A 13,674-nucleotide genomic window follows, 5' to 3' on the forward strand; every position below is an offset into this window, starting at 1 on the left:
CTTTATCAGCGGCTACGTTTAAGCCGGCTTAGCTTTTGAGCCAAAAGAAGACGGCGGCGGCGCGGCTTGAAAAATATTACCGGCGGCCAGCCGCCGCTGATTTGAGCCGTTTCGGCTTGTATCCCTGCTATGGACTTATCTATTGGCTGGTCTTTTGACTAACCAGTTTACTATGTTTGAGGAACTAGTTTAATCATAAGATTATTGTCCAGTTTATTGACTACTCTTCTCACCAATTTCTTTACTAGTCTATAAACTAATCAATTTTGACTCACCAGTCTATTCAAAGGACAAATCTGGACTTGGACTTATATACTATTTAATCTACGGACTATTCTATTGACTAACCGATTCACTATTATATATATAGACTTAGACTATTCTATAGACTTTTTATTACGCATTATTAATCAGCATATAGCTGTGAGATATCTAAATAAGTCGTTGACATAATTAACCAAGATTGTAAATATTGCGTATGCCCAAGAATCCATTATTCTTAACAGATTAGCTGGAACATTGTTTCTCTTTATGCATGTTCTTCGATATAAAATTCATTGAAAGTTAGCCCATAACGACTTGCAAGTCTGGCTAGCACCCAGTGTCCTGTTATTTGCACCAGCAAATCAGATATATCTTTGATATTTCGGGTTTCAAGTTGCCTAGTTGACTCATTTAATGAAAGCCATCTACGTGAGTACAGATAATATGTATGCCCTTTTTTGGGACGGTTTAATAAATCCCAACAGAGATGGTTCTTCCGTTAGTTTACATATTAAGTAGTCTCTATGAGTCGATTGACAAGTCTCTATGGACAAATCTATTGACAAGTATATGGACTTGTCTATGGCTTAGTCTATAGAATAGTCCATTAACCATTTAATAAACTATATAGCATATGTTTACGTACAAGTCCATTGATCAGTAAAAATTCTTCTTTTTCATATTAAAAATTATTTTAAACTCAAGTATGATACAAAAACATAAAATGTTTCATTTTGTAATTTATAATTTCAAAAACATTTTAACAGATTTTTAATTTAAATTACCGTTGATTGTTGATAAACAGAGAAACGCATAACAATAAGCCTCAAATTGTGTAAAGAAAACACATAAACAAAATTATGTAAATATTTCCGCAATTAATAATTTCGCATGAAAAAGAAAAAAAAAATAAAGTATTCCCAACATGGCAACAATTAAATTACACGTGTAGAAGACACATACATACTACATATAAGAACAAACAACAAACTGTTAAATGTTTGAAAAATTGTTTAAAAATAGAAAAAAAAAGAATTATGTATATATATATTTTTTTCACAAATTGTTTGGGTACCGTGTTGATTCTTGCACAGTGGGTGCAATATTTTCATCAGCAGCAGATGAGCTGATTCGCAAAAGCATCCGCATCAGCATGATCGTCATCATAATTATCATCGTTTACCGCCAACATTATCCCCAAATTTTTAGTTGTATGAATGAAATGTTCATTTTTATTAATTGATGTATTTTATATAAATTTTGTTCTTTTCATTATTTTTACACCTCTTTCATTTCCTTTCGTGTTTTTATTTCATGATAATTGGGAGAAGGTGGAGGGGGTTGGTTGATTTTTCTTTGCCACAACCACTGATGGATGATTTACAAAGATAAAAATTAATTTCAATTATACTCTGCCCAAAAAACTTGTTGATTTTTTTAATTTTTTCTTTAATTCATTCAAAAATTTTCTATTCTATTGAAAAGTACACAAAGTTTATTTTGTTGTTTAAACCTAAATAATTGTAAGAAGAAAAATATAAGATATTTAGTTATAAATATGTATGTATAAATACATAGTATGTATGTATGAGAGTACAATATCTTTTGATTAATATGCATAATATTTGCAAACAAAACTATATAAATACATATATATCGGCCTTAACAGTGCGGCTGTTAATTATACGGGCGCGTGAAAGTGAAACAAGTGTATTTCAGATTGAGTTAATTCTTAAAGAGATACAGAAAATAGTCAAATTTAAAGAAAATTAATTTGTTCTCTAGTAGTGCTATATTTATTCTATCTATCTATCTATCTATCTATCTATCTATCTATCTATCTATCTATCTATCTATCTATCTATCTATCTATCTATCTATCTATCTATCTATCTATCTATCTATCTATCTATCTATCTATCTATCTATCTATCTATCTATCTATCTATCTATCTATCTATCTATCTATCTATCTATCTATCTATCTATCTATCTATCTATCTATCTATCTATCTATCTATCTATCTATCTATCTATCTATCTATCTAAAATATATAGATAAAAAAGGTTCTAAAATACTTTGGTGCATTATTATAAATAAACGATTAAAGACTTTCAACCCTCCATGAACTCATTTAAAAATCACTTAAAAATAATGCAGATGATATGTAGCCTTCATTGAAATGTAAGCTCTTATGTAAGTACAAGTCATTACGGAGTTTTTACTAGTTTATTTATAAGTATAGTTATTTAAGAATTTAACCTTAAAACCATTTTTAATGCTATAGGAGTAAATATTTCTGCCCTAATATCACATCTTAGTAATTTTAAAGAATAATGTAGTTAAAAATGAAAAATAGAAAAAAAATTAAATAAATAAAGACATGTTGAAAAATATATGAGGTGTTTATGTAGGAATTAATGTAAATATATATAAACATACTTTTGCATACAAATTATTTATATAAATGAATGAATAAATAAATAAATAAAAATTATATATTTATACATACATATGTATGAATGTATGTATATAGATATTGAAGAGAAGCCTCTTTATGTTTATTTAATATTTTCCCATTCATCTTTCTATATAGAATATAAAAATTCAAAAAAAAAAAAATAAATAAAATACATGCAAATATACATACATACATGATAAAAATGTTTATTTATTATACATATTGTGTATTATTTATTTGTATATAAATAAATATGAAAGTCTTATTTAGCAAATATATTAACTCACTGAATGTTTTTAGAAAAAATTACAATATTTTGGAAATTTAAAAAAATTTTAAAACCCATGAATGTTTTTATTGAAATATTTTACATAAAAAAAAAATATAAAATGTAGTTAATCCATTTACCTTATAAGGCAATTATCTATGTATATGAATTTCAAAAATATGCATGTATTATACATTTATATATAAAGTAATAATTTTTACTTTATTTTTGATTATGTGCCATAGAGGGGGTTGGTATGTGTTATTATTTTCCTATATTAAAATATATATCTATATACTTTCAGTTTTTTTTGTTTTAATTTAAAATTTGATTATCAACATTAAACTAACATATTTTTTGGTTAAATTTTGTTTAAATTTAAATTCATTGGTTCATTTATACCTTTGGGAATATAAAAATTGTATATTGCTTAAAACCAAAAAAAAAAAAAAGAATTAAAACAAAAAAACACTTGTGATTTATGTATTTTAATTAATGAAAATGTACTAAAACAACAATAATAACACTTTTTTGTTTAAATCTATATGAAATTAAAAAAAAAAACATCTGTTACTTGTAAAACGTTTGCCCAATGTGTGTGTGTGTTCGTATGTATGTGTTTTAAAATTGTAATCAATCAAAATGGGATTTTGTTATTTTTAAGAAAAAAATTGTATCAGATTTGTATGAAATATTAAAATTAAAATATTATTGATAATAAAAAATGTTAATTAAGATTGAATGTTTAAAGAAAATTTTCCCTTAATTAATATGTAGTTGTATAAACAATTTTTTAATGTAAATATTAAAATCACTGACATTTGAATAATTTTTGGCAGAGGCCTTTCAAAACATGATTAATATATGATTTCTTACGTAAGGTCATGTTGTAATAATGTTAATAACATTATGCCTAATCCCTGTATTCATAAGAGTCTTTTCATCATTTATAACTTGATAAAACGTTTATGATTAAACGAATAAAACTGCAATACAATCCTTGCTCAATTCACAATCTGTGTCGTAGCATTGTATTGTTGTATGTCATATTTTTTATTATTGCATTGTCTTTGTTTCGAAATCAAAGCTATTATAACAATATTAAGACATACAACACCGATTGTGAATTGGACAACTGTATTATACATTAAGAAAGCTATTACCGCCGTGATACTGGTATGCTCAGTATCATATGGGTATCAGGCCACTCGGTGATTGTTGCCAACGAAAGATCTAATAAACTTGCTATATATTAAGTGCGAGGAACTTGAGGCAGTTAACCTAATAAATACAAAAACATATAAGCCAAAGAAAGAAGATTAAAAAGAGTGGAGAAGGAACTGTTTTAAAAACTTTAGTATAATTGGAAGTATAGGTTCGTCCACACAAATCTAATAGGATGGTTCAAACGAAGTTCTATGTTAATTTGACGCCATCGGCCCACTCGGGAATTGTTGTGTAACGAGAGATCTAAAACAATTGTATATAAGCCAACGCGAGAAGATTAAAAAGAGTGTAGAAGGGACTCTATTCGAACCCTTAGCATAATTGGAAGTACAGATTCGACTACACAAATATAATAAGGTGGTTCAAACAAAGTTCATGTTGCCATGATGGAGAATTTAATACAAAAATTCATACGTCTATTCAATGTACAATCTTAAAATTTCACACAAAAACGTTGCATCGAAAAAAATCGTTTATTTGGGACTCTATTGGAACTCTAGAATCCTCAAATTTTTAATCCAAATTTTTTTGGAATTTAATGGTAAATATTCTGAAATCAGTTTAAAAAATAAAGTTGTAAGCATTTATTTGGTAGCTAAAATAATTTCCCAAATTAAATGTTTAATTATAGATTTTTATGATAATTAAAAAAAAAATTTTGACATACTTTTATTGATTTCATAATTAACCCTCTTTAAAGGTTTAAAGTGAAAGTATTTTTAATTCAAATTTATATTTGTTTAACATTTATTATTATTTTTAATACAAACTTGTTAAAGTTTTTCCAGTACTTAATAAATATATTTTATTTATATTATTTTCTATTATTTCAACATTTAATTAGCAGTTCAAGTTTTAACTTTAATTTTATTTATTTTTTTAACCTAGAGAAACTTAATTCCACTTCAATTGTTTAAGTGTAGTTATGCTATTTACATTCGTTTAAGAATTAAAAAAACTACATACATACATACATATGTACATAAATACATTTGAGTTTAAATGCAAATAATTCCAGTAAAAACTGGATAATGGCTAGTACTTACATAAGCACTTACTTTTCAAAAAGAGATGTTGTTTCGGTGTGAAAATAGCGAACGAAGAAGTCCAAGTTCGTATTCTGTATAAGCAAATTTTTTGTGTTTAAAACAAAACAACTTTTTAAATACTTTTCTGTAAGTGCTTATTTAAATAGTGAATTGTAAGCAAGCGTGGTAAGCATTGTGCTTTTAATGTTGTCACCGTGTGAAAAATAATTAAAAAGTAGTAAAAAGCAGCTTTTTAACTCATTACTTTACAATGCAAGTTTTTGCTGGTATGTTCAACAATTTAATAAAAAAATATATTATGAAAATATAGGAAAAATAAAAATTGTAAAATAATTGACCACATTTTGTTTAAGTGTGTGTGTATTTTTTCTACAAAAGTCAAGATCTTTTTGACCTTGTTTTTAAACTTTAATGCCACATAAAATATAATTTATTGCACAAGTAATAATTTTAAAAAATATATATAAGAAAAAATAAAATCTAACATAATATTTTTCTACAACAAGTACATATTTTTAAGTTTTTATTTTAGTAAATGTCAGACATTTATGAAAAGTTAATTTATTTATTTAGTTTAAGTTTATATATTTTTTTGAAATAAACAAATTTCAACTCAAATTCAGTCACTCAATCTTGTGTCTCAATTGTATTCGAGTTGTCACCCTTGGCTTGCTATACATTTTCCTTTCCTTTTTCTATTCATTATGTATTTTTTCATATTTTTCCCCCAGTTTTGTTTTATTATTATTAATTTCAGTTTCCTTAATTTTGTTTCTTCTTGTTGTTATTTTTGTTGGTGCAAAATGGAATGTCAAAAATAAAAACAGCAGCAGCAGGCAGGCAGGCAAGGCAGTACTGTCGATTTCTACACTTGTTGCTGGCCCATTTTCATTCCTATTTTTTAATTTTCAATTTTATTTATGAAAATTCACATTGAATTCTAACACGTCTTATTACTTATACTCAAACAAACATAGAAAAGCGCACACACACACACACAGATACAAATATTTAAACGTTTAGTTATTCATACATTTTATATATCTTTACCTAAATACATATCTAAAGATTTTCACTCACATACCATGGCACACGGTTGAAGCATAATCATCATTATTTTGCCACCCTACATCACCTGAAATGGGATGGGTAAAGTGGGTCTTGTTTCAAGGTTGTAACAATCTCATTCACATAAATATGATATAACTTTCATCAGTAAAGTATCCCTTAAACCTCGATTATTTAAAGTTCCAGACAGATAAGTTTAAACGTGTAGAGAAGTTCTTTAAATTAAATGACAACCTATTGTGGTTGTGATGTTAGAATAAAAACATTAATATTTTGTATGTTAAAACTTATTCTATATATAAAGCTTAAATATCCAGTTTCAGTAGTTATAAGTAATGGGGGTAAGTTTAGCAACAATCAAATCTATTAATTTACTCAGATAAGCATTATGTACGTAAAAATGTACCAATTCCATAAAAACAAGACTCGAAAATTTATTTTAGATATGACTGAAAAGAATAACAAAGGGCTAACCATAACGACTTGTGAAAAAAAATCTCTCTAAATAAAACCTCTTTCATGATTACTGATTACCACATTATAATATTCTTATAGACCAGATGAAAGTCATGACAATAGATAAGACTTCAATATCGACTATAGACCTGATGATGGTCTAACTGATCTAACTAAAATAAACTATAAATTAGACTATAGAGTACTATAGTTAAGACTACTCTTTAGTCTATAGGTTAGTATACAGTTTTGACTATAGATTAGACCAGTCTACTTTCGATCAGACTGTAGTTTCAACTATAGATCAAGCTATTGTCTCGAGATAAGACCTGGCAACATTCTTGACTCTTGACCAATCTATAGCGATTACTATAGATTACACGATAGACCAGATTATAGACTTTATAATAAATAGAATAGACTACAAATTTGACTGTAGATTAGACTAGGATCATTACTATCGATCAAGCTATAGTATAGTTAGAAAATATATCGAACTATAGTATTGACAGAATACTTGAATATACTCTTGATTATATACCATATTATAGTCTTGACTGTAGACCAGACTATAATCTTGACAGTAAAATAGAATATACTCTTGACTATAGACAAAAATATTGTCTTGACTATATACCAGACCAAATTGTAGACTGTAGAGCAGGCTATATCCTTGACTATAGAAGATTATATACTGTTGACTATAAAACAGTTTTGATTATAGACCATACTATTATTGTGTTGAATATAGATCAGATTATTGCCTTAACTTAGATGAGACTATAGTCTTTCCTATATATCAGACTATAGTCTTGACTATATATCAGACTAAAGTCTTGACTATATATCAAACTATAGTCTTGACTATATATCAGACTATATTCTTGACTATATATCAGACTATAATCTTAACTATATATCAGACTATAATCTTAACTATATATCAGACTATAATCTTGACTATATATCAGACTATAGTCTTGACTATAGATCCGACGTTAGTGTTGACTATAGATCAGACTATAGTGTTGACTATAGTCTTGATTGCAGACCAGAATATAGTCTTGACTATATACTGCACTAAAGTCTTGACTGATCAGATTTTAGAAAGGACTACAGATCAGAATTAGTCTTGACTATAGATCATGCTATTGTCTTGACTATTGAACCCACGACCTCTGCAGTGATAGACATTGACAGTACCAACTAACCTACTAAGGCTCTTTTCCGAGTTATTGTTTTCCAATTTGCAATAAGTGATTGAAATTGGATAGTAATCATGTATACAACTCTGGTTAAAAATAAAATTAACCAGTAGGAATTTCAAAATGCAATTATGACAAATTTGGGCTAAACCCTCTACTTCTTGAAATTATATATTTACTGAAAAAAGAATTTAGTTCGAGATGACATTTCTAGAAACAGCACAAAATATTTTTACCCAGTAAAGAAATCATCTATCAAATCTCAAATGTAGGAAATCATATCTGTTCGTTTTGGACCGCCTTTTTCTATATAAATTGTTGTTCTTTTTGTTTTTGTTCATCCCATTTAAACTTAAACGCACATAAAACAGAATTGAATAGAAAATAAAATGTACAAAAAACGAAAAAAGAAAATATAAGCGACTAAACAGAAAGACTACGTAAATAATTTAGAAAGACTCGTACAAAAACAAAAAAAAAATATATAATAGAACAGAATAGAAATGGTTTTAAGGCAAAAAAGTACGAAAAATACGAATATTTTCCACTTGAGATTTTTTTTATTTTATTTTTATATATTTTTTTTTTTTCATTTCATTTCTTATTTAAAGAAAACTTTATATAATCAAATACACACGCAGACACAGCGACAGCAAGATCATTTTAAATGATTTTCTTTAAAAATATTTTGCAATTAAATATACAAAATTTTGAATTTAGATTATAAATTTAAGAATTGATATACTTACACCAAAATACCGCTACATAATCCTTGTCAGCTAAAAGTTTTTCCAATTGCTTGGCATTGACTTCTTCAATGACGGCTTCGGGTTCAAGGGGTGCAGCGGGAGCTGGATTACTATTCGTTGAACCTTTCTTGTTAGCACAATTCACATTTTCGGGAAAACTCAGCACAAATAAAGAACAAATGACCAAAGTCAGTAGAGATTTTAAACGCGGAAAATGCATTTTATATTCAATTTATCTCAATTAATTTCTATTTTATTTTCTTTTTTTTCTTTTATTGAATTCTTTGAAAAATTCAAAATTTTAATTTCACTTTATCTCAACGAAATTAAATTCATCGGCGAAAAGTTGTTTTAAAATTATTAAAAAAAAATAAACGGGGGAATGAAAAAATAAAGTAAAAAAACTAAAAAGGGAATTAAAAGAAAAGAGAGAGAAAAATTTAATATTTATTATTTTTTAACTTTTATTTTTAACTGAGACAAACACTTTAAATTTCACTTTTATATTTTTCTAATTTTTAATTATTTTTATTTTAATTCAGCTTGAAATTTATTTAAATATTTCTTAATTTTTTTCTTATTTTTCCCAATTGATTTCAATATTAAAATACATCTAAACGATAGAAAGTTTATTTGTATGTATATCTAGTATATATTTTTAGATTTTACAAAAAAAAAATTGTAGAAAAATTTAAATATATATAGAATTATAAAAAAAGATATATTTATTCACAAATTTCTTCCGCGGACTGTTGGATCGTATTTTTTGTTTGATTTTTTTTCTTATTTTTTGTTCTACTCCGTGCAGAGGTCCGCTCGCAACTGAAATATTTTGGTGAAAATTTGAATATTGAAAACTAATTTTCAATTAAGCTTTTTGGGCCAAATTCATTACGCTAGTGAGGTGAAAAGTTTTTTCCAATTTTCAAACAAATAACAAATTCGAATAACGAAATTTTGTAGGAGTTTGCGCTTAAAAATTAACATTTCTTCTTCTTCTTTTTGGATTTTTTTTCGAATATTTTTGATATAAACAAAATTTGAGATCGTAGACATTAAAACAGCAAGAATAACAAATAAAAAATAAAACTTAAATAAATATATACTAAAGAAGAGAACAATTAGTTAAACGAAAGAATAACAAATCAAGATTTTGTTTATAAACAAAAGCGAATTGCATAAAAATACCATTTGTTTATAGAGAAATGCATTCAAAATTGTTCGAAAAAAGAATCTGTGTCAATTTGTATCTGCTGCGAGCGTAAATGCGTTTGTAGTTGATCTTTTCAAATTGATCTTGAAAGTGTTGATTATTAAAAAAACATATTGTTTTACACTTTACAGCGAAGCATTTTCTATAAACAAATTAAATTTTTACTATTGTTTAGTAATTGAAAAAATATTTTGGAGGCCTTATTTGTTATATAGATTAACTGCATTTTTTTTTTTGATTTTTTTGTTTTAAACAAGAGCATTCGATTTAGAACCGAAACAAGTACATCGGTTTGTTCATGTTCGCAAACTAGTCAATAGACTAATCAATTAATTGTTCTATAAGACTAGTTTATAGACTATTACATAAACTTGTAACTATACTAGTTTATAGAATTTTGAATAAACTAGTTCATATCCTGATCAGTTGAGTTATAAACGATAAACTAGTCCACGTACTTGAGAATAGATTTGTACAAGTACTAGTCCATTTACTAATTAATAAACTGGTCTATAGACTATATATGGTCTATAGTCTATATTACGCCGTAGACTAGCAAACATAACAGACTAACCAGTCAAAGGGTTATGGTTATCGTCACCTTGCTCGTTAAGTTAGATTAAACTAGACCATAAACTAGTCCACAAACTATTAAAACACACTAGTCCAAGGACTAGCCAATACACTAGTCCACATATAGTGTAGTGGTGGGTTCGATTCCTACCACTACAACGTGCTTATGGTTATCGTCTCCTTGCTCAGTTAGTTAGGTTAGGCTAGTTTAGTTTAGTTCCCACCACAACTAGTTTGTAATTGTATTATAATAACCAAATAAATAAAAACATATTTCGTAGATTTTCCCCCAACTTTTTAACATTTTAAACTACAAATTAGAAATAATTTAAATGCAAATTAGAAATAACAAAAAACAAAGCAACAAAATAATTTAATACTAATTAATAAATAATTAATTGTTTTTATTTCGTTTATATTAGTTGTTATAAAAAAAGAAAAAAATATTTCGTTCAAAAAAGACATAAAAATTATTATATACAAAAATCTGTTTATTTAAAATAAACATTAATTACACATTATGTCATGTGGTTTTTTATTTAACAACATAACTGTTAATTATGCTCCTGACGGTTAGGTTCTATAGTGACACGAGCATATGGACTGCCAGCACCAACTTTACGACGCATAGTGACACCGCCATTTGGCCTTAAACCAACCACAATGAAATATATACAAATCGAACAAAGAGCAATGAGAGCCAAAATAATTATGCCATAAACCCAGCGTGGCCAACGTTCACAGCTGAAATCATTGGGATCGGCTTTAGCGAGACTTACTCCTCTCAAACGAGAAGGTTTTAAACAACGTCCATGGGTTTCTATACGCACTTCCTTAATCCAAACTAAATTACAATCGCAATGTAACGGCATGCCATTAAGATCCAGGGTGGCCAATTGGAAGAATATCGGAGACAAAGTATTATTGAAACCACGCATAGCAGTACCACGAAATATCATCGTATGCAGGTTGGGGGAACGTGTAGCGTTTTGACCAAACGTGTACTCATGCATGTCCACTAAACTGCGGCTATTTTGGAAACTTATTTTCTCCACAGATTCCAAAGGCACTAAAGAGTTTTCTTCAATGGATACCAAAATAGGCATATCTTCCATATATAATTCATGTATGTTTCTCAAACGTTTGGCATCTAATTCAGTTAATGACACAAATAGATTTTCACTTAAATCGATTTTCTCCAAACCTTCTGGCAAACTTTCTGGCACCTCTGTTAATGAATTGCGCCTTAAATCCAATTCTTTTAAAACCACATTCTTTGGCAATACAATTTTGTTCAGATTACAGGCTTTCAGTTTCAAAGTACGCAATTTATTATTCACACCATATGTTTGATAAAAGTCCAATTCTTGTATGCCCTCTGTTTGATTTAGTTGACGATTCCATGATAAATTTAATGTTTCTAAAGACTGCAGGGGTAGAAATAGTTGAAAAGCCAAATTGTGCAAATTATTATGGGATAAATCCAATACTAACAAATGGGGTAGATCGGAAAATGCATATGGTTCTATAGTTTGTATACTATTCCAACTCAGATACAATTCGTGAAGATTCGATATTTTAGCAAAATTCTTGGCCAAAACCACGGAAATGTTATTGTGCATTAAATTTAGCAGAGTTAAACTGTCACTGGCCAACATGGGCACATGTTCCAATTGATTCCAAGTCAAATCCAAGCGATCTGCATATGGAGGCAGAATTTCGGAAAAATCTGCCGTTAGTAAACTTTTGAAACTGCAGTCAATATTGAGTACTCTTAAACCCCAGGGTGCAGAACCTTCGCTTATGCATTCACACGATTTGCGGGTATTTTTATGTAATTCCGGATAACAAAATAGTTCGACATCACTGGGCTCTATGGCTTCAGCCGAAATTTCTATGCATAATTGCGATACCAGCAATAGGGCGGCTATTATTAGCCATGATTTATGGTTAGTCATCATCTTTATTAGTTATAACTCGAATTTCTTTTCAATTTTTTTAAACTTTGAACAATTTATTTATTTCTTTTTATTATCTGTGTTTAATAGGGTTTTGTTTTTGTTGTTAATATATCATTATTTCCGTATTTCTTTTCACTATTAATGTTCAATCGCTACTAAACACTTTATGAATATAGTTATAGCCCTTGTGCGGTGCAAGCGTTTTACTTTTCTTTATCTTATCATTTTTTGGAATTTTTTTTTCTGATAAAGAAAAATTCGATTTTTTTTCCAGCCAGTCTTGTAAGCTATTGCAAACTTTGAATGTAAGAGCATATATTAAAAAACGATTTTTTTATTTGGTTCAGAAGTTATAGGGCAGTTCTTACGCCCACTATCGGTAAGGGGGTTGTTGTTGTTGTTGTTTTAGAAAGAACGTTAGTTCTTTCCTGGGGAACTTCGATAAGGGGGTGAATTGTTTTTGTAGACTATTTTCTTATCTCACCTGAGTTTGTTTCTTTAATTGGAATTTTATTTTATTAACGATTTGTAGATAACATCAATGCAATGGAAATAGTCGGATTGTAATTAATATACAGTTTTTGTAGCAATTACGAGGGTTGTTCAAATTATTATAGTTGGTGATTAGATGATATACTTATACATTTTGGAATATAAGTAGACCCTACGAGAATATAAGTTGACAAAGTTCAGGAATGTTTTTGAACTAACATAAGTTTGTTAATAGTCAAGCCTGGCTCGACGGAGTTCCAGGGAGGACGCGTCTAACTTACTAACTGACTACCTACCTAACTAACTAACTAACTAACTAACTAACTAACTAACTAACTAACTAACTAACTAACTAACTAACTATCTAACTTACTGGCTGACTAACTAACTAATAAATTCTTGACGCAATTTCTAAGTATATATTCAAAACCGTTAAATTGTAGTTTGTTTAAAATCAATCCAACCCACTATCTCCGGTATACCAGACTAGACTACTAACCGCTAACCTATCAGAGGCCTGTCATATACATTAAGGCGTTTTTTATTGTTCATTATTTTTGCAGATTTTGTTATTATTTAATTTCTTCAAATTGTTTCCCTCATTTAGTACATAATTTAACCTAAAGTCTAGTAATAAAATGATTGTAGGAGCTATTAGTCTGCAGGCAATATAATGTTGTCCTTACA

The 13,674-nt window shown here is 28.0% G+C and overlaps 2 protein-coding genes across 8 annotated transcripts in view; both read right to left on the reverse strand.

The window, feature by feature from the left end:
• Window positions 1–9,596, reverse strand: part of LOC111677262 — a 46,994-nt gene extending 37,398 nt beyond the window's left edge. For 6 of the 7 annotated variants that reach the window (XM_046953698.1, XM_046953697.1, XM_046953694.1 and 3 more), the window contains exons 1-2: window positions 9,482–9,596; window positions 8,749–9,152 (exon numbers count right to left, since the gene is read on the reverse strand). In XM_046953698.1, coding sequence (XP_046809654.1) covers window positions 8,749–8,968 — 220 coding nt within the window. In that variant the 5' untranslated portion in view covers window positions 8,969–9,152; window positions 9,482–9,596. The remainder of the gene's footprint in view (window positions 1–8,748; window positions 9,153–9,481) is intronic. The other variant, XM_046953699.1, reaches the window with a different exon arrangement.
• A 1,408-nt stretch (window positions 9,597–11,004) lies between these two features.
• LOC111684628 (leucine-rich repeat neuronal protein 2) lies at window positions 11,005–12,665 on the reverse strand. The gene has a single exon (XM_023446838.2). It carries the CDS (start codon window positions 12,493–12,495, stop codon window positions 11,089–11,091), a length of 1,407 nt encoding a protein of 468 aa, XP_023302606.2. The 5' UTR covers window positions 12,496–12,665; the 3' UTR covers window positions 11,005–11,088.
• Between the last annotated feature and the right edge of the window lie 1,009 nt (window positions 12,666–13,674).

Source organism: Lucilia cuprina, chromosome 6, assembly GCF_022045245.1.
Source record: "Lucilia cuprina isolate Lc7/37 chromosome 6, ASM2204524v1, whole genome shotgun sequence".
Lineage (NCBI taxonomy): Eukaryota > Metazoa > Arthropoda > Insecta > Diptera > Calliphoridae > Lucilia > Lucilia cuprina.

Bases quoted from the DNA above. Each gene is read 5' to 3' on its own strand.
- LOC111684628 (XM_023446838.2), bottom strand. From the start codon at position 12,495: ATGATGACTAACCATAAATCATGGCTAATAATAGCCGCCCTATTGCTG.